Source organism: Haemaphysalis longicornis, unplaced genomic scaffold (assembly GCF_048455015.1).
Source record: "Haemaphysalis longicornis isolate Haplotype H1 unplaced genomic scaffold, Haemaphysalis longicornis Haplotype H1 scaffold_8, whole genome shotgun sequence".
Lineage (NCBI taxonomy): Eukaryota > Metazoa > Arthropoda > Arachnida > Ixodida > Ixodidae > Haemaphysalis > Haemaphysalis longicornis.
In genome coordinates, this window is record NW_027526445.1 from 71029883 (window position 1) to 71051784 (window position 21902).

At 50.1% G+C, this 21902-nt stretch overlaps 1 protein-coding gene across 7 annotated transcripts in view; it reads right to left on the minus strand.

The window, feature by feature from the left end:
- Positions 1-21902, minus strand: part of LOC144149517 (echinoderm microtubule-associated protein-like 2) — a 170782-nt gene that overhangs the window by 80266 nt on the left and 68614 nt on the right. Inside the window, exon 1 of one of the 7 annotated variants that reach the window (XM_077681123.1) lies at positions 4270-4393. The exons of the other annotated variants lie outside the window; for them this stretch is intronic. Within the exon in view, the coding sequence (XP_077537249.1) occupies positions 4270-4342 (73 nt within the window). The 5' untranslated portion in view covers positions 4343-4393. Of the gene's footprint in view, positions 1-4269; positions 4394-21902 lie in introns of those variants that run through there. 7 annotated transcript variants of the gene reach the window in all.

A 21902-nucleotide genomic window follows, 5' to 3' on the forward strand; every position in this document is an offset into this window, starting at 1 on the left:
CCGGCGACGGTGCTTACCACCGGTGCAACGACACGCTCGATGGCAAAAGTGTGGCCCTTGACATCAATTTTGGTTCTGCAAAGCGTGAGCGCTGGCGCTGTCAGTTTGAATCCCAACGCAGCGACCGAAAGCCAGCTTTTTTATATAACAGCGTCAAAACACAAGTGCCCAGGAGTGGGAAATTTAGGCCACGGTAAAAAACCCCACGTTGTCCGACCGAACCCATTACTTTCCAGAAACAAATGCCTTGCTTCAGCGCGCACTCTCTCCCTCTCCCTCAGTAGCTCACGTGGTACCGTTCCTGCAGCGAAACTTGGGAAAATTTTCTGGCGTGTCCATTACTCATTCGACGCACACACACACACGTGTGCGCGAGTGCGGTTTGTTTTTTCCGTCTGATTGCGTGTCACGCATGTGTATGCGAGTATGTGCTCTGTGCACCTTGCTTTTTGCAGCCTGTGTTCGATTCCCACCGGTGGACAACACATACAGCCAAAGTTTAATCGAGACCGCGAAACCATACGAAACGCTATGCACACCTCTACCCATAATGCGAAAAAAAGAATTATTAAAGAGCCTTCTCTCTCTCCTTCTCTCTCTCTCTCTCTCTCTCTCTCTCTCTCTCTCTCTCTCTCTCTCTCTCTCTCTCTCTCTCTCTCTCTCTCTCTCTCTCTCTCTCTCTCTCTCTCTCTCTCTCTCTCTCTCTCTCTCTCTCTCTCTATTCGAGAATCATTGGGGGAACTTCTGAAGAATATTTAATGAATTTTGTTTATGAATTTTGGAAATGAAAAAAAAATGTTTAATGAATGCGTAATGTTTATAAATTTTAAAAAAAGCTCTCAATAACTTGAAGATCGGCCCGATGCGCACTCCTTGCAACGCGGTGTTTCGCGCTCGTCCCTCGTACAACGTATACGAACCGTGCTCAGAGCTCTCCGTGTTCTCTGTCATCATCATCTCCATGTTCATCTCTATCTCTAATGTTGCAGAATCATCTCTATGTTCCCTCGAGCCCGGCACTCTTCTGGTTGCCCACCAGGATCGGCATTTCGTCGCCCTCATATTCCCACTCCTTGTTCTTCAGACTCGATTGTGCAACCCGTGCACGCGGCGGCGGGAGTCACGGGATCTGTCGAGGCAGAGCAGCTGCGGAACCCCGTCTTCAGCGTTGTCAAGACAACTCGCTCCCCACTCCGCCGTTCTCAGCTCTTCTATCGCTTACTGTGTTGACAGAGCGACGCGAAAACGAACGGAGGGAGGGGAAATTTTTTTCGACGTACCCAATCTGTTGCTGAAGCAATAAGACAAAACGAAGGAGAGACGTAGACAAGCGTGTGGCGTCGGCAGTACGTGGGAGTTATACGATCGCGTTGCATCGACAGCGGCTGTCTCTGGCTGTCGGCATAGCCAGCCAAGAAAACTGATGCGCTGGTACTCCGAGTGGCACCGCGGAGTATGCATACAGCGAACACCAATTAGTGGCGCGTGTACGCCGTGTACACGCACCTTGCAGGAAACGACTGGAGAAAAAAAAAAAAGGAGAAAGCAGATAGTGCCAGCGTGGCGTCTTCCCGCCGGTGAGAGACTCCCACGCAGGCGACCTTTTTTGCTGCGACCTTGCACAGGACTCCTCCTGCCGCGTATGCTTACACGCCATCGGAAGAAGAAGCGGTCGAATGGAGAGGTTTGGAATGGAGTGGCAAGCGTCGTCGTTTGCGCGTGACGGGAACTTGTCGGCTCGAGAGAGAGGCAATTTCCAGTGCCTCCAAAACGTGGCGCGAGGCCTGCTTAGTTTCGCTCGATCATTCTGCATCCACTTTGCTCAAATCATTTACATTTGAACGTCTCTTTTGCATGAATCGGCGATAACATACCGTGTTCTTGCACGTGATGCGCGTATTCATCAGAATCACTGTCACCCCTGAGAAGACGAACGATCATATGACGCGTTCCATTCTACTCTTTCGGCAATGTATGCGACGTGGAGTGCCGTAACTCCGTTAGTAGCTATTTTCGGGACGAGGAATACTGTCTGCCCGACCCAAGACTCCAGAAACCGCAGTGGAGCAGCTTTATTTGCCCATTCTCACTTTCTAGGGGAGCCAATGAATTGATTGATTGATTAATTCATTGATTGTGTGACGGGAGACCGCGATTCGATTACGCTGGCATAGCCGCGTTTGTTAAGAACGAGTCATGACTCGCGATATCGCGACGCGTATATAAATCAATCGATCGATCAAATAATCAATCAATCGATAAATCAAATATCAATAAATCACGTACGTATACGAAAGAACAAGTTTCTGCGTACATAATATTTTACAGTAGAAAGAGAAAAAAATCACAGTTACCGTATTTTCACGCGTATAACCGCCCCTACATATAATCCGCACCCACACTTTCAGCCCGCTGGAAAAGAATTAAAAAAGAATCCTCGCGTATTGCGCGCACATTGGATACAGGAACGGCGGCACCAAAGCTACTGCTCAAGCAACACATCACATACTATGTAGACAGAAAAAGCGTATATTTAGCAAGTACAATACTGCAAGGCGAAAGTCACAAGTCACTAAGCGTCACTGCTCTCGCTAGAGCTATCACTTGAGCCGCAGTCCTCACTGATGTACGCAAGGTCATCTTCACGGCATAACGCGCAGTGCCGTGAAGCTGCACTAAAGGAAAAGCCCCGCGTATTATCCGCACCCCTACTTTGCCACTGAAATTCTCGCATTTTTGGTGCGGGTTATACGCTTGAAAATACGGTAAGTGGGAACAACAGTGTAATGCCTATACGCATCCCTTCCAGCCCCTCTTGTGCTACATACCGAGCCCGTTTAAAGGCGGCATCTCCATGTACAGTAAAACCTCGATGATTGGGCCCCCGTTAATTCAGAAATTCGGATAATTCGGCGTCCTTAGTCCTTCCTTCCAAAAATGCACATCGCCCTACGGCCACGGGCCGTCCTTGTTTCGACGCAAGTTTACGGGCGCACCGCTTAATTCGGACCAACGACTCTCGAAACGTGAGCAGCCACGCGCCGTCCTTCGCTCCACCTTGCGCTGGGGAGGATACCAGCGTACATCGCGGCCAGTAAACAGCCCTACTGCAAACAGCCGCGGTAGCTGCGGATGCTTTGAAGATTCCTGAAGCTGCCGATGCTCTCGCTGTTCAGGAATATTTCTGCTATGATGTTCCATGCAGTACTCTTGCTCTGCACGGATTGTCGCACGTCCCGAAACTTGCTCTTGCCGCCCTATCTGTCTAGCATCACCGACTTCTTCGCGAAGTAAAGGTGCGCATAAAAGAATTGCAAATGGGTTGTTTTTGTCGTTCATTCGATAATTCGAAATTCGGATAATTCGAACATTTTTTTATTGACTCACTAGAGATCCGAATTAACCCGCTGGTACTGTACAAACCAGTGCAATTCTGAGAAGACGTCTCGCAGAAGCTATGTAATCAGTGTAATTTTAATTTGTGAAAACCCTCTTATTAAAGCAATTTATAAGGGAACTAGAGTGTGACATTAAGTGAGTCTTCCCTGACCCACACATTTTTGCGTCCGGTCGCCCAAGACTGCTTACGATCTGTTAATGGTTGGTTTGTTTTGTTGCAAACGCAGAGTAGCGTGCGGCGTCTATCCCATCCTGCGCCGAATGCGAACCGTTATTTGATTGCCTGTGGAGTCAGGCTCCGCCCGGCTATCTGAATGCTTGACAAGTACGGAGCGTAAAGACCCGCATTCCCAGATTATTCTCTCGTTTGGTCGACAGACAATACTCCAATTTGCTTCTTCGACATTCATCATTTATAGGAGTTGAATACAAGACTTGCCATATATATATATATATATATATATATATATATATATATATATATATATATATATATATATATATATGTTGCGCAGGCCATTTTTGAAGGACTTATTGTAAACACGCTGCCGTCTGTAAGGGTCTACAGGTACCCTCAAGCAGTATGCAACTGCTTTTCGCCTGACGTAACTCCAACGTTGTGTTGAAAAATAAACATTTGATTTCAGTTGCTTTGATTTGATATTAAGTCGTATACACACGATGCTTTCCAGGTTATTGCCACGCACGCGCAGAATGCATTGCGGCGTCCATGGGCATACACAATACACACCGAGAATGCGCGCGTGCGTGAACCCGCGCACGCACGCACTCGCATACATACAGACACAGACATACGCCCCCACACTCTGTGCATGTCCACAAGACCACACACACACAAAAAAAACTCACTTGCGGCTGCGTCCCGCAAGGGGGAGGCATCCTTCCGAAACCAGACCCGGCGGAGACCCTTCGTCGCCCGCATGACGGGCGAGTAGATAAGTCGACGCAGCACACCACCACCTCGTCCACGCTCTCGTTCAGCCAGCCGAAACGCGCCGCGCGACAGTTATATAAGTCCCCGAATTTCGCTTCCATATACGGCCACCCTAGCTGGCGGATGCACCATCCCGCCGGGTCCTTTATTATTAGGCAACCAGAGAGCCTTCCGCGGCGCCAAGCGCACCTGCTGCGGCCGTCACTTCCCGGCGCACGCGGCACATGATACGCAGCGGCAGCTGGCACACCACGAATGACGGACAGAGCAGCGTCACGACCGCGGCGCACAATAGCGCGTCCCGTCGAAGGGCTAACCAGGCGTGGCGCGCATGCCCCACGAGCTGCCCATCAGCGTATACGCACGCGGCGTGCGCCGTAAACTCGCCCACGCAATTTTCCTTCAAATCACGACGGCCGTGTTGGCGGAATTAACGGGAACCAAATATTGGCGGGAGCTCAGTTACGAAAGGCGCGTCCGTGTGGGGATCGTATATACACGCGAAAAGTGCAAACACAAGCAGCAGTAGGCGTTATTCGCTGAAGGCGGGCAGCCGTCGCGCAAACAGGGTCACGGTGTAGACGCAGTCGGCCCTCATGGAGATTGCATAGCTTTCGATATAGAGTTTCGGTAGCGCAGTTTCGATAAGAAGTTTCGAGCGCAGCTTCGTTAAGGCTCACGGTAACGCTGTGAGCAATAACTGTGTGGGTATACGGCTACGCGCACACTTTGGTGTCAGTTGGGGATTGGGTAATTGGTAATGAACGAGAAATACAAGAAATAACCGTTGGTCACTACGGGTAACAAAGCGAATCCTTAGAGAAGGCAAGCGTGGCAGGGGGCGGAAGAAAGTTAGGTGGGCACATGAGACCAAGAAGTTTGCGGGGAAAAATAGGTCGCAGTTAACAAAGGACCGGGATAATTGCACATCTACGGGAGAGGCCTTTGCCCTGCAGTGGGCGTACGCAGGCTGATGATGATGATGACGATGATGATGATGATGATGGTGACGGTGATGATGATGACGATGAGAAATTCGAAACAATAGCAGCCAGTGGCCATTTCGATGTTTCAGTAGCGCAGTTTCGAAAAGAAGTTTCGAGCCCAGTTTTGATAAGGCACACGGTAACGCTTTAGCAATGGTGCTGGGTATACCGCTATGTGCAAAATTGGAGTTCAAGTCGAAATTGAGGAGTTCGAAATGAAAGTACAGTAGGAAACAATGGAGTGCGCGCTAAGAAACACCGCGTGGTAAAGGTTAAAGCAGAATACTCTACCATACACCTCCCAAGTTGCTGGTCACTGAACACTCCTCACACTAGAGACCTCATCATGTTTAACCAAGGCTTGTAATATACAGTCGAAGAAGCAGACGGAACGTGCAGACCTATAAAGAGGCGTCCAACCGCGGTGCCGTTCATTAGACGGAGGAACAAATGCGTTTGTTTTGTATTTCTTCACTATTCGGGAACTCGCCATCTCAAGTGTATGTGTTCAGTGTCACTTGAGCCGTGCGGTGTTCACACAAAAGTGATTTCAGGGCCCTGACAAAAACATTCTCGAACCCCTCGCCACTGCTTGTGTGCTTCCCAAACAAGCCCTTAGCCCCGACTAAAGGGCTGCAATCAATAGCGTCGAAACAGACGCGTTAGCTTAAGCAGTAAATGAAGAGCCACGCGAAGCGGCGACATATCGCCCACGTTTCATACTCGCGCACAAAGCGACCGAAGACTGGATGCGCTCATCGACGTAACGATAGGTCTCGTGGGAACCCCGCTCGTAAAGCCAAAGGCACAGCTTAATAATTGCCCGCACATACAAGAAAGGAAGAAAGGAAACGCCATTATCGATGGCTCGCGTCACTCGCTGCAATCACGATCGACGACACCCACGCGCAGACGACATAAATGAACGCCGCGCAGACGATCCAGGAAGAAGCGTCGTCTGCTAGCGCTGCAGGGGGGGAGACGCTTGGGGAAAACCCAGCTGCTGCTGCTGCTGCTGTGTGCATCAAGCACACACAGGCGACGGCCGTGTCGGGAAAGTCGATGGATTTTTTTTTTTGTCTCCTCCGTTGTGGCACTTTATATCTCCCTCCGTGCCTTTATTTTCGTCGTGCGGCGGGCCCTCTTCGGCAGAAGGCTCTCGTCCTAAGCCCGGTCGTCACGACCGTCTTGTCCAAACAAGGCGCTATGATGGCTCACAGCCACGGGGAGGCATCGCAATGGCGCGGGAAATTTTCTCCAACACGGGGTCTTGTGACCTCCTCCAATAAACAGCCATTAACCAAATTCAATACTGATTTATTTATTTATTGATCGACCTATCAATCAATCGATCGATCGACCTATCAAATCAATCGATCGATTGATTGATTGATTGATTGATTGTTTGATTGATTGATCGATCGATCGATCGATTGATTGATTGATTGATTGATTGATTGATTGATTGATTGACTGATTGATTGATTGATTGATTGATTGATTGATTGATTGATTGATTGATTGATTGATTGATATTACTGACTGACTGACTGACTGACGCGCCGGAGCTACACTCGGGCTAATGAGGCGCACCGTAGCGGAGTACTCCGGATTAAAATCGCTCCGGATGAATTTCGCGCCGAAATCTCCACACACTGGTGTTTTCGCTTTTCCCCTCCATCATTCAGGTCAATACCCTCACCCATACTCCCAACGGGTGGGTACACCAACAGCGAACATCTATAACGGTCGTTCGAGAAAAAGTTCATCAAATCAACGAATTTACAGGCCACGCGTGCCCGCGCCGAGACCACAGGCACGCGATTCAAGACGTCGCGGGAGATCTCGGCCGCTAACACTCTCAACAACTGCGCATGACGGTAATCCCTTACGCCCGTGTGCTCGATCGAGATTTAGGCGCACGTTGCAGATCCCTTGCAGCCTGTGGTGGAAATTAATCCGGAGCCTTCCACTATACGGCGCGCCTCATAGCCCCGGGGCAGCTGTGGCGCATTAAACCCCACAGTTAATCAATCAATTAATCCTTTGGACGTACCAGTCCATGCCTTGAGGATTTCCTCCAGAACGACGACCACCTGACTAGCTAGTGACGTTCCCTTTTCGCTAAATCTCTCTCCCTCTCTGCTCTGGACTGCTGAGATTGCGTCACTGAGATTGCGCTGCGAAATACCACAGAAGTGCGCCCCGTATGCCCAGCGCGTCAAAAACATCACGGAATCCAGCGAAGTCATAAAACCGCACCGCGACGCCCTTGAGACGAACGAGGAAGCAAGACATCAAACAAGCTAACGCCCGCGAATCCATACGAGCGAATGCAGTGAAAAAAAGAAAAGAAAAAGGAAAAGCATCTACTACACTGGCGCAGGAAAGGGCAAAATAATAAATCAAGAGGAGGCGGAGGACGTCCAACAGCCCGCGCGCGTCTGGAACGAATCGCAAGAAACGAGGAAAAAGTAACAAGCCAAGCAACACACGGTCGAAGCTTACGCCTGGACCGAGCAATCCAGCGCACACCTGCTGAAAGCGGCCGCATTAAGGCCCGGCTGAGGCAGCGTGCTCACCCTGCCAGATGGTTATTAAAAGGAAGCAGCAGGGAAAGGCAAGAGTGAGAGAGAGAGACATAATTCAAGCAACCGGGGGCCGCCACGGTTCAAGGCTATAAGCGCCATCTCCGTCGACACGCCCCGTCAACGATGCAAAGAGCTTTCTCGGCGGTTCTTCGTTTGTACACGCCGACCCGTTCACGGTGAAAGTGTGTACGTATACGTGTACCCTACGTCCAGTTGACGTGAGCGTAACTTAGGCGAGCGTAACCGCATCTCACGCCGCTTGGCGTGCCCTTGTAAGGCGACTCAGGCAAGACCAGCTACATACGAAGTTCGCGTTCAGGGTCGTCGCGCCAAGCTTGCCCGGTTCAGAAGTACGCCCTGAATACAGCGCATGCGCGGAGCTGCTTTTCAAATCCACAGGTGTGCAGTCACTTGTCGCTGCTGCCTCCTCATAACCCTTCCCGCATGGGTTTCGCAATCCGCGTCAATTCACCCTTCAAGCGCCCTCACCACCCTACACATCTCACACGAACACACATACATTGCTGAGGGAAGGCGGTTGAAGAGTCCAGCGGATGCTTCAATGTCTCCTTCTGCCCCCTCCCGTTATGCTATTTCTCTCGCCAAGTATGAACCCGCTAGCCCGGCGTCGCATATTAGTGCACTTCTCGGAACCGTTGAGTTCAACGGCGCATGCGCGGTTGCGTGTCGTTCAGATGTTCCACCTGCAGTATGCGCTGAATTTGGGACCCAGTACGGGCAGACGACCTTGATACCAGACAAGAGGAAACGATCGGCCGATGCCTGCACGATCAGAAATTCCACGTACTATTTGCTCTTTTCGGGAACAGTGCGGCCACGTGAACAGACAACAGCAACAATCACGTGGTCCAGGCCCCCCTTTTCTTTAATTTTACCTTTTCAGGTGAGCTGTCGATTTGATTTCTCATCACGAGCATCCAAAGCAGTGATATGCTGTCACACGACACACCAGACACATAATCCGTAAAAAAGAAGGAGCACAAGGCGCTCTATAAGATGACAACCACAAGGCCACGCCAAGCTCGGACGCCGCGTGTGTCGACGCCACGACCGCAACGCCAGTCTGAAAAAAACTGCTGGCGAAGCAATGGCCGGCGTAAGGACAACGTCAATCGGCTACGCAACGCCGCAGTTGCAAGCCGAGTTCCCCATTAGCATTTTTTCCCCGTACACATGGTGCTGCTGCTTTAGCGCCAGAAGATTATATACATTGCGAGCAGCCCTAAAGGACGTTGCTCGCCGTTTTCTTGACGGGTCGGACAGAAAACGGAATGACATTTTCTCAGCCGGCCGACGGCGGCCGGGGCAGCTCTCGGCTTATATTCGCGAGCTCAGTTTTCTGACGGCAGGACTCGCGCTGTAAACCCCGACGCTGAAGGCAGAACGCCGTCAACTTCGAGCGTGACAGCCTAAACGTTTAAGCCTGCCAGACCGGGCGTAATACGCTGACGTTCTTCCAGGCCTAACGAACTTGACACGCGGACATTTTGTTTTCTGCTCCCTCTCTTTTTTCTCTTCAGTATCAGGGTAGTGTGGTGCCGCGTCAGCGTGCGTGGATCCGACTAAAAGACGAATAAAAATAGGCCAGGGAACAGAAAAAAAAAAAGAAACGCCAGTATAATCACGATCACGACCGCACGGCTAAGGACTTTTCTTTGTAGATATTCATTTTCTTTTTTCCTCCCTACCTCTTTCTGTTTTTCTCGCGAATGAAACGACGTCCTATAGTAATGACCGGTATACACTACTCCACGTTGACGGCGGTGCAACGGGTGAGACACCATTAGAAAGGGCTGAAAATACAACAGCGGTGTACAGAGGACGGAGAAGGAGAGGCGTCGTCATATATACCGCAAATAGTACCAGCACGGCGCGTAGGCATTCCGGCACGGCGCGGCGGCATCTCTGGCGCAATCAACGTTCTTTCACCGCGGTTTCTGCCGATCTCGGCGTACGCATTAAGGCGATGAATTCAAAGGGGGGCACTTTTTTTTTTCTCTCTGGGATTGCAGTTTCCAGGGAAACATAAATACCGGAGAGGGGCACGAGAACGACTACAAAGGACGGGCCGCCAGAAATACCGCTCTGCTTTCAGAGAAGAGCACGCCGACCTGGTCGGCCCAATAGCACGTCGAAACGTGACTTACCCCCCTTCTTGAGGCGCCGAAAGCAGCGAGAAGCAAGATTTAGCACAGCAGTGCGCGAATATACCCCACGACGACTCAAAGGGTGCATATTATATGTATATATATATATATATATATATATATATATATATATATATATATATATATATATATATATATATATATATATATATACATACATACACTGTGAACGAGAAGACTATTCCTGACGAAGGCTTGCCCCAAGCCAAAACGTTAATAAACGTTCTTTCGTTACCCATTATTCTTCTCGTTTACAGTACATTTTTACCGGTCCTATCGCACCTTCTTCCTATACCTTCTATTTACATAATTAAGGACGACTCTACGAGCAATGGAACGGAAGATGATAGGTGTAACATTAAGGGACAGAGAGCGGAGTGAGTCACGGAACAAACGCGCCTTAATAAGGACATATTAGTAAACATTAAGAAGAAGACATCAAGAAGAAGAAATGCGTCTGGCTAGGAAATTTAATGCCAAGGCAAGATAACCGTTGCTCATTAAAGGTAACAGAGTGGATCCCTAGAGAAGGCAAGCGTGGCAGGGGGCGGCAGAAAGCTAGATGGGAAGATGGGATCAAGAAATTTGCGGGGATAAATTGGTCGCAGTTAGCAGAGGAATGGGATAATTGGAGATCTATGGAGATATGCTGGTGATGGTTGATGGTTGATGGCGTGCGTGCGTGTTTTGTGTGCGTGCGTGAGTGCGTGCGTGTGCGTGCGTGAGTGCGTGCGTGTGCGTGTGTGCGTGCGTGTGCGTGTGTGTGTGTGTGTGTGTGTGTGTGTGTGTGTGTGTGTGTGTGTGTGTGTGTGTGTGTGTGTGTGTGTGTGTGTGTTTGTTTTCATCACGTTTTGTATATTGTCGTTATCGTAGCGTTTCCGCCCTGCCGTTGCCATTTGCACTGGTTGTTAGGGCCATTCCAGTTGCTTATGAGCAACTCTTTCCCGATAACCTCCCACAGTTTATGGCAAATTAACCACCGGCGTGGTAGCTTTGCGAACTCCGCGAAACAACGTACGAAAACTAATCTGCGCCACGTGTCCAACTATCCGTAGAGGTCATCGCGCGTCCCTTTCGCCGAACGGTTTACACATGGCTCCACATTACTCTCGCAATACGCCGCCCCCGGTTTTAACGATCCAAATGAACATCACAACTTGCCCCACTGGCCTCGTCATCACCCTCGGTTGTATAACAGGCGTTAAATTCTCATCACGTCGCCTCCCTATCCACAGTCCTCCAATATCAGCGAAGTATACGGGACGTGGCGTGATCGTGGTTCGAGACAAGACTAGCAACATTAAAGCTTGCTTGACCAGACTCGAGAACGGGACAGGGGGGAAGCCCTTGGCCCTGTGCTCCTCAAGACGTCGCTTCAGAACACAGCTGTCAAGCGGGCCTCCGTATACGCGCGCGGCTCTCCATCAAGTTCGCGTCCCTGCCTATACACGGGGAATCGGGTCAACGCCGGCCGGCAGGAGAGCCTCGCGGCGTCCGGCCGAAAAGCGCTACCACGTGTATTACACGTGTAGTAAAAATGAAGAGGCCATACGCCGCGAGCACGGCACAATGCTGCAGCGAGACACATCGAGGGCGTCGAGGAGACTACAAGGTCTCGGTTCCGGGATCCACAGGCGCATCCTTTCTGCGGCAAGTCCACGGTAGCGAGTCCTCGAGCGCGGCGGCGGTGCAGAGGTGTTGCGTGCGCGCACGCACTAACCACACGGTGCGCGCAGAAGCCCTTGACACTGCCGGGCCATAGAAAAGAAAAGACGGCTCCTTCCCGGCTATACCGCCCCTCCCCTGGCTCTTTCACGAAGGGTGCAGGGGCGTGCAGGCTGTTTTCCGTGGGCGCAGCGCTGCTGCCTGTTCAGCTCGCGGCTAAGTGGCGTGAAAAGCAGGACGGCGCCTAAAACGGCGTCCGCGCCCACCGCCGGCCCAGTCAGGTATCGCTAGTTTCAAACAGGCATGGGGGCGTCCACGAGGGAACTGTGCACGTTGTGCTATCGGTGCCATAATCGAGGTAAGATGGATGGTAGGACAGCGAGGACACTCTACGACACCATATACAGCCTGCGTATTAGCTAGGCCTGACTCCTCTCACCAGGATTTTTTTAATAAAACAGTCAGCTTTATTTCCCTTCGTGCTCCACCTGGGGACACTTAACGTGCGCCGAAATCTCGAACCTACGGGCGTCATCGCTTTTCGCCTCCACCAGAAAAGCAGCCGCCGCGACCGGGAATCGAACCCGCCTCGCAGTGCCCCTTAGGTGTTACTTGTTTTACGGGGCATATATCTGCGCGTTAAAGAATACGCGAACTTTATTAGACGGGCTCATGAACTGAAAACCTTCCCGTTCCACCGAGGTATAACGGGTAAATTAAATACACTGAAAATGTAGTTTGATTTTAAAGTTTAAAAAATGTAAAAAGGTAATTAAACAAGATAATTACGCAGAAAATGACTCACTACAGAACAATGATAAATACAAAAGCTCTAAAAGCTATTATCGCGTTATTTGCCGCTGACTTTGTTTCTGCGTGTCTGTGAAATTGTGACAAAATATTTGAGGGGTTAGTATTGTTGAATATTAGCGTTAATTAGTATTGTCACTTCTTTTAAAATTTTTAATGTTTTTGTACGTTTTATTAGCTCTGGCTTCCTTCTCACGGGATAATTTCTATGGATATCAAGAACTGCATCCTGCTGCCCACTTCTCCATTCATGACCCGAACACGCTGCTTACAAAACGGAACATACAGGAATGCGCACACGCCCACTTGGCTCGACCCTGCACGGATGACATGTAGTGAACTGCCGCGCCACACACACGCATGCGCATACGAAGACAGCGGCGGAAGACGTCTCGACAGAACGTGGAGAAAAAACCATAACCAGTGCTCGACCCAGCAAGTCCGTGATAAGCGACGCTCTACGTCTCCGCCATCAGCGACGTATAAGCTCGGATTGATTCGGCCACGCCGCCTCACCGGGCACCTATACAGGGGTCAACGCTGAACACGCATCCCTGCGGGCTACCCCACCACCGCCCGCGCAGACGCAAAAGCACCCATATATAGTTAGCGCCTCCACTTATTATGCACGCGCAATAATTACGCGCGCTGGAACAGCACATATCCTGGTTGGCACCATTATTAGCAGCGGCCAACTGGGCATCGTGGAGCGTGTTGCGCGCTCACACACGCGGGGCGCGACCTTGCACGTCACGCCGGGGCTCGTTCACGACGTGAAACAATGCGGTCACGCACCCCCGCCCCCACGACTCGGCCGGCCGGCTTCGGCTGATTTCAATCGGGCGCCGCTTCGTTTCGCGCACGCGCACTGCAGTGAATTCGATCCCCGTCGAAGGCGGTGGCTTCCCATGCTCTCGCCCGATGTATACCGTAAACCTCCGCTGTAACAGAATCGCTCTATTCGAAGTGCCTTGTGGTACCCGATGCAGTGCACACAGAGTTAATAATACCCGTTTTTAACGAAGTGCCGCTTAGAACAAAATTCAAGTTCAAGTTTATTCACTTCTTTCCAATCTGCGGAAAATGAAGCAAGAGCTAAAGGCTACGGTCTGACAGAGGCTCTTGCTCTACGGGGAAACCCAGTATTACAGCCAAGCAACAGAAGTCAGTGCCCTATAGGTGTTTATGAATTTCGTATAACAAGGGTCTTCTGTACTTGATTTACGCAAACAGTGGCTACGGACACGCCCACTCTGCGAACGGCAATGCCCAGAGAGAGAGAGAGAGAGAGAGAGAGAGACCGCATCGCGACAGATTAATATGTGCTGAGATATGTCCTTTAGAATGAGAGTTTCAGCTGTTGTCAGAGGCCATGCATACTCCCTTCCCATATATATTATAAGCCATATAATTAAAAATCGCGTAGGTGACGTTTTAAACTGGGACCGTAATTGTGTAATGATGAATTGCTAGAATAATATTGTTACTGTTTATGGGTGTTTCCCCCTTGTATTTGTGTTTTTGTGATGTTTTTATTCCACAAAACCCTGTGCGTTTGTGATAATTGTCTGTTAGAAACGTGTATGACTTGTTTCATTTACGTCTGTAAGCCGATTACCCGAACTCTATATTGTGTACTTGTCTCTTCTTCTTTTTCCCCACTATTTTTTATGTTCTTTCAAAAATGTAACCCCCCTTACTCAATGCTCTTCAATGGGCCTGTAAGGTATAATAAATAAATAAATAAATAAATAAATAAATAAATAAATAAATAAATAAATAAATAAATAAATAAATAAATAAATAAATAAATAAATAAATAAATAAATAAATAAATAAATAAATAAATAAATAAATAAATAAATAAATAAATAAATAAATAAATAAATAAATAAATAAATAAAGTCACTGTCACGTCGCGCGCCGCGCAATTTGCTAAGGCAAGCACGATTACACATGTCTGACACTCACCATACTTCCTTCCGTCGACGCACTGATTGGCACAGGAGCACCCACTGCGGCCGAAGCGAATTTCGGCGTAATTTCACCCTCGAACATGGGCTTCACGGAAGTTTGGGACAGCGAGGGTCACCGAGAACCTCGTGACTTCGTACAAATGCGGCGGCACTGGCGTCGGTATAGCGTCAGAATAAAGGCACTGCCGTCGAAGGAGCGAGGGCTGCAAAAGTGTACGCATTTTCTTGGCGACGGGGAAAGCACGCAGTTTCGCCCGCGTCATTCAAAAACAAGAAGTTGCCGTATTTTAATGAGTTGAACGACCAGCTGGAGGCCGGTGCCCTCTTTTATTAGCATAGGATGTGCCCTAGAGGAGGAATAATCCAGAGCAATGCATGGAGAGTTGAAGAAAAGGGGCGGGGCGCACTTTGCGTCCAAAATGACACCTAGAAAAATGCGACTGCCTTCAGTGACTCCGTGCAGTGCTGACACAAGGCTGCAGCTGGCATTCCCCAATACTTCGCTCCTCCGCGAACTCTGCGGCTTGAGACATTTAAGACCAGATGAACCAACCATCAGCCCAGCTACAACACGCCTCCTATAGCCGCGCATACTCGGCTGTAGCAGAGTTGATCTAACACCGAACAACGTAACGACAGTCGTCTCATCGGTCGTCTTCAAAAGCCCCCGGGAAGTACTGATCCGGAACCACACTTCATCCTGCAACTGCCGGAAGGACGGAAAACAACAGCTAGAAATGTATCGCAGCTATCAGATCACCCGAGGCCCTTAGGATACCGTGCCGAAACGACGTCCCCAAACACTGGCTCGCCTCCCTGACCGCGACGCACGCACACACACGCTGGGACACGCGCCAACGCAAGCGATGCCGTGCGCGGTGACCCCCAACCCGCGCGCCTTTCAAACCACGCGCCGCCGACGTGGCCGGAGTGCGTGAAAAGAGCAGAGCTCGGCCAACCCGCGCGCGGCGACCTTGGCACCAAAACAAAAACCGAAACTGCTTCGCGCGCGAACAGCCGGCAATAGTGAGAGGAGACGTCCGTTGTTCGTCTGCTCAACGTGGCGTGCAGCAGACGACCGACACAGCGTACTACCTGTCCAAGGACAGGAAACGGAAGTGCCTTGTTACGGTGCGACGGTGTCTTTGTAGCGTCTCTCCACTGTAGCACCACTACTGTACGGACTTTGAAAGACTGCGCGCGTGCATGCCGCAACACCACCCCCGAAGGACGACATCCATTATTGCGAACGAATCCACTACTTTCTACACACGAGGACAGGGCACAAAAAGTGACGCCACTTCCGTTATTCCGCGCTTAATGAAATGACGCGGTACGTCACGGAGTGCGCAACTTTGAGGAAAAATGGGCTCGGTGCCGACGGGACCTCGTAAAGCGAATCAATGCGGTGGCCTTCGCATTGGCAGCCAAACGTTCCGCTTGCTTGTGTGTGATTTACGTCGAGAAGATATTCGGACCGTTGCGAACGAGCGCTCACGCAGGATCAGTATATACGCTGCTCTCACGTTTTCACTCCGCGAAGCACCCTAACTCACCATCTGCGAGCGACTTTTTTTTTTTTGTTTTCGTTTCAAACTGCTCCCACTTAGTTTCCCGGGACGGCATGACGAGCAATGGCCTATTTTAGATGTCTGCCCTGAGCAGTTCTGAGCACACAGGAAACTTTTTACCCCCCCCCCCCCTCCCTCCCCCCCCCCCCCCCCAAAAAAAAGGAAAACAAAAAAAGGTGCAGTATAGGTGTGATAAGGGTGGTGGGCCGTCATTACACCCATTTTCCTAGGTCTCCGGCACTGCTTTCACAATAGAAATTCCACGGGCCAACGAAACACGGAGCAGTTTTGGGCAGTCGAAAATGACTAGTAAAAGAGACCGCAAATCTTGCGGAGAGGGTGGGGGGGAGGCAGATGAACCAAACTGCATTTACAGGTGACTGAAGACAGGTCATCAGCTAACGACATACGTTCTTGTTGCAAACGGATACACCTGAACGTGAATTCAGCGATCAAGTCAAACTAAAATTAGCGTTCAGAACATTTAGCAGCCCCGCAAAAAAACTCCCTCGCGAGGCTACTCTTCTAGTGTTCTAGTCTTCTTCCGCAGCAACTCCGATGTCCCACTAGGTACTGCCCAGCCCACACGGCCCTTGAAATGCTATCCAATCAAACGAAGAAAAGGAATTGGAGCAACGTACGAAGTTTGGAGCACAAGGCGTCCCTGGTTAGCACGAGAGGTAGCGTAGCAGGCGAGAAAAAAAGGGGCACACCGAGCAGCGGGGCCCTTTCGCTGTCGTCTGCAGCTCGGCGGTCTGAACCCACGCGCGCTCATGCGGACAAACGCGTCCGCGGTTGAACGCGCAGACGGGAACAGGAAGTCAATTGTTATCGCGCGCAGTACGCGCATCCGACGCGCTGCATGTCTTCGTTAAGGGACGTTACCGAATAATGGCGCTTCCTATAGAGCGAAGTACCTCATGACTGATCGAAAAGTGCCTCGTGCAACGATCAGGGAACGAAATGCTCTATCAAGGTGCGCCGGTCGTTTTACTCCTATATGAACATTTCGGAGAAACCAATAAAGTGGGTTGGCAGTTCTACAGCTGTAATAATTTTTTTAATCAGCAGCGACTGTTCCGCGACTTTTGTCACCTGCGTGGTGTATCGCGTGTGTGTGTGCATGCGTGTGAACGGGAGAGAGAGAGAGGTCAGAGCGACAGGGAATTTTCGTATCTCATAGAATTTACGTATTCTCTCCGCATCCCCCCCCCCCCCAATGTCTCGAATAACGGTTGTTACAATAAAAAAGAAAGACGAAGTGAAGATTTTTTTAATGGAATAAACGTTCATTCGTCCTGCTCTGATATACCTTCACGCTAGCCTAACTACCGCGTCGTTGGGTCAGAGAAAAAGCAGCAGGCTTTTCGAGGTCGTTTGTAGAGTTTCCTAAACTGCGAATAACGACTAGGGACTCCGACGAGGCTAATAATGCAAGCGACGGCGCACAGTGAGGCACACAGAAACGACGAAGCGAAGCTCAGTATTCGAGCTTCATCCAAAATACTGAAATGACATTTTCACTCATTTAACCGGCGTTTCGCCCGTTTAATCGCCCTCGCATGCTTTTCTTGCATAATTCCACCTTCGCTCTTTCCTCCGCACCAACACTCGTCCGCTAGCTACGCTCTCTGCTCGAGAACCAGCTTGCGCTTTATTGGTGCGTATACATCAAGTTTAACGTAATTGAAAACGCGTGCGACGCTACGTACACCAAAAATCTCCGCCCATCGAAACTGGCGGTACACAGCAATGTCTTTTCCCCCTTTTTGAGACAGCAGTGCGAACAGCTACAGGGCCAAGCGGCGGCCCATCGAGGTAAATTGCAATAGCGTGAGAACACACCACACCCATTACTCGCGGGCGTCTGTTACGGCTACCACCGGTGCCGACGCTGTTCTCGCCTTCCTCTTTTCCAAACAAAACGAGAGACAAAATGAAGACAGGGGGAAACAAAAAAAAAAAAAAGAGGAAAAGACACTACGAAAGGACGCGCTTATTTACGCTTACATATACGCGTAGACACAAAAAGTCACGGCCACGAGTGGCCAGCCGAAACTGCCGCAATTACGGGCAACGGCGCGGGAAAGGCTATTACGCCAATTAGGCATTACGCGCAGCGCATGTCGCTTCCCGTTATAACTCCCGGGCCGTGCAGCGCCTGTGCCTACTGCAAATAATAATGATGATGGTGATGGAAAAGACTAACTGCCGGAAGAAACAGAAGGAAAAAAACACGACCCGGGCGTTTAAACAAACAATAAAGCCGTTGCCGTCATCGCAGCAGTTGCGGTGCTTTCAACGCATGCGACCTGGGGCGGCGACGTTCCCTTGACAAGGGCGGCACGGGCAGAGAGGACGCGACAAAGGGGCACCAGCAGGACTTGTGGGGGAAAAGAGACGCCGAGATAAAACGGCAGAACGACACAGGACGAGACCTCCGAGAAGGTCGGCGGCGGCGGCGCGCCCGCGCTATGCACAAAGGGCGACCCAGGGTCGGCGGCCAGCGTTGAAAGAGCTGTACCAAGAAGGAGAAATAAAAGCTCTTCGAGGAAGAATAAGAGCAGCACACACGATCCGGGAGTGGTCGCTTTAGGATGCGACGCCTCTCCCGGTCCCGCGGCAGAGGGCGCATAAAGCGGTCACCGCTTGCGAGATATGCTTTCGTGGTCCGGCTGAACAGATGCGCCCGAGAGTTGTACTACCACTCCTCCGAAGCATGCAGAAGGAGTCGCTCGGGAGTCCGACGCCAGCTGCCTCCGTTTCAATCTGGCTCCTTTGACTCCGTTCCGAAAAGGGATGCGTGAAAAAACTTTCAATGAGACGATTGATTGATTGATTGATTGATTGATTGATTTGATGATTGATTGATTGATTGATTGATTGATTGATTGATTGATTGATTGATTGATTGATTGATTGATTGATTGATTGATTGATTGATTGATTGAGGAATGCAGATACAACAGTTAGGTCCAAAAAGCCTCAGTGGGTCGGAACCGTGCAGCGGACACGTGGGTAGGCGGAAGGTGCTCCATCGCCAGGTCTTTATTAGCTCTCGACGTGCCGTTGCACGTTGCACGGCATTCCTGTTCTTCTCACTACGGTGGTTGCGGGTCGTTCACATAGAGGTCAAAGATCACCCAGTTATAACGGTGCAGGGGAGGGGGTGTTTCGGCCGTAGGCGAATACCGAACAGGCCCCCCTCCCAGTTTTGCATTCTTTGGTGGCAACCGCAGGTGGCATCAGAGAGAGAGCGTTCTTGGGAGTTTGTGCACTTAATTAAATCTCTCTCTCTCCGATATTGTTGAAACTACCACACTGTTGGCGCACATCAGCATTCAACCGTCAATCAGTCCATCAGCTGCAAACAAAGCCAACAACACTGTAGTGCACGCATTCCGTTCCTCATTAAATTTGTACCCATTGGCTACTCGCCCAACCACCTGTTTCACTGTAAAATTTACTGCAAAGAATAAAGCTAAAATTTACAGGTCTATCAGTCTCGAACAGCCTCCCCACTGAAATGAAGTCGTGCTCCGCATTACAGTCATTTCACAAACTGATTTAAGAAACGAGTTGCCTTCACTGCTTTATAATCGCTAAACTTTGTCATCACCTCCTGTTGCTCATTTTACCGCGTTATTTTCCCCGTCTTCTGTTCACTACGCCACGTGATGCTACAACTGAATTTTCTCGCCTCGTTTTGAGACATTGGTAAGCACGCTTTGTCTGCTTCGTACAAAGTGCTTCCACCGCTTGTTGCGTTAGTGTTATACTAAACGTGCCTCCGCACGCACTGTTTCTAACTTCGCGACTTCCTCTGCACATCAACTTCTCCCAACAATATCGCTGTATTAATTCATGAAATCAAGTTGACTTGACTTAACTCGCAGACGCAACCTCGTAGCTCAACCTAACCCGGCTAGAGAGCTGCGTGTCTGAGGCAAAGCCTCCTTTCAGGGCCTTGGCCCCACATGGGCGGTGTTGCCGGAAGCAGCGACAGCTGCACACCGCGAGCGCGAGTCCCAGCGTTATACGCCTCGAGCGCGGCCTGTAGGGGCGCCACTGAAATCCCCCTAGCGGCCCGTTTCGAAAGCAGGCGCGGGAGTCCGCGCCCCGCTCCCCAGTGCCACCGCTGCTTTTGCGGCACGTTCACGACTGAGATTTACCGTTTGTGGGCGTTTGAAATTCATGTGTGTGTGGAGCAGTCACTCTGTTCGCAAATTGGGTGTGTTTACGAGAGTGTAAATGTTTCCGACGCGATCTTAGTGCGGCATTTTCGGTCTGTATAAGCGCCAGGTGTGTGTCACAGGCCAGCGTCGCGGAACCGGCGTTTGATGGAGCCGATTGTAGTTACACTGACCTGAATTTACTAGCCGTGTCTCCGTAACCACCGGTTCCTCATATGTTCATGCTACGGCTATGCACTACGATTTAAATCGGTTTTGTGCGCTTACATAATCAGCGGAGCACTCATACCTGACAGCACACCAGTTACGTTTGCCAATATTATACCTCAGAAATTGATCACCACCATTTACAAGCCAGTCTGTGTTAATTTCGGGAATATTCAACAAAAGTACGACGGACAATGCATAATTATACTCGGGGATCAGCGCACGACAGAGTCGTCTTGTCGTGAGGTGCGCGCCCGCAGACCTTCATTTGCTACATATATCGTCTGCGAGCAGCGCGGAGACGGGCTTACAATATAATCCGCGTCCGCGACTAAATGCTTCTTCGAAATATCGTCATATGGCACAGGGAGCCTGCAGAATAAACCAGAAACTGAAATCAGAGGGACTTATCACATACCACACTCTTCCAACGACACATTTCATCGCTTGTTGAACAGCGTATACTTCCAAAAATGCGTCCGTCGTACGATCAGCTCTTCGTTGAAGTAGAAAAACAAAAAGAAAGTGAACGCGAGATTTATGTGGGGGATTACTAAAACGTTCATTGCTTGATTCCGCTCCGCATTTGTACACGGCGTCCCCCTCCTCACCCCCCCCCCCCCCCCCCCCACCGATTTCTCGCGAAATAGCAGTGCATTTCGCGTATAGTTGGTCTAGTGAAACATACCTGGCTTAAGTTTAGACGAACGTTTTAGCATGCCAGAAGCTGCACTGTTTTTTTTTTTTTTTCATTTCCGTTAGAGCTATTACGTTTCTAAATTCCGCATTGGCACAGCATTTATTTTTATGTGGTTTCATTTTCCTTGGTTCTTGCTATATGGCTTGTGTGGGCGCAAATTTAACGACGCACAGGCTTGGAATATCTTTACATTTTCGCATGGTTTATATTCTCATAAGTTACTTTCCGGGATTGGGTAATTACATCCCCGAAACATATTTTTCTGCGGCGTATATATGCGAAACGAAGCCGCATGCGTTGTCCACGCTGCAAAATGAAGCCAACCTCTCATTCTGCCAGTATCAGGTCTAAACGAGGCGTCAGTAGAATTCATTTGTGCCTGATGTTTTGGACGTGACATGGGTGATATGTTGCTGCCGTCGCCGACGGCCGGAACAGCGGCGACGAAGCGCGCAGAACCGCGTCCCCGGGTAGCTCTTGCAGGCGATCGCGTACTCTACGAAGACGCAGCTGCTTTTTAAGTGACCTAAACGTACTCTTTGCCTATAGTCGTCACCATAACAAGTTTTGTTAGGGCGCGGAAAGGCGAAAAGAAGCGAAATAGAACCAAACACTGCACGAGCCCCTATCAGTCACGCAGCGCAAATCCCGTCAACGCCG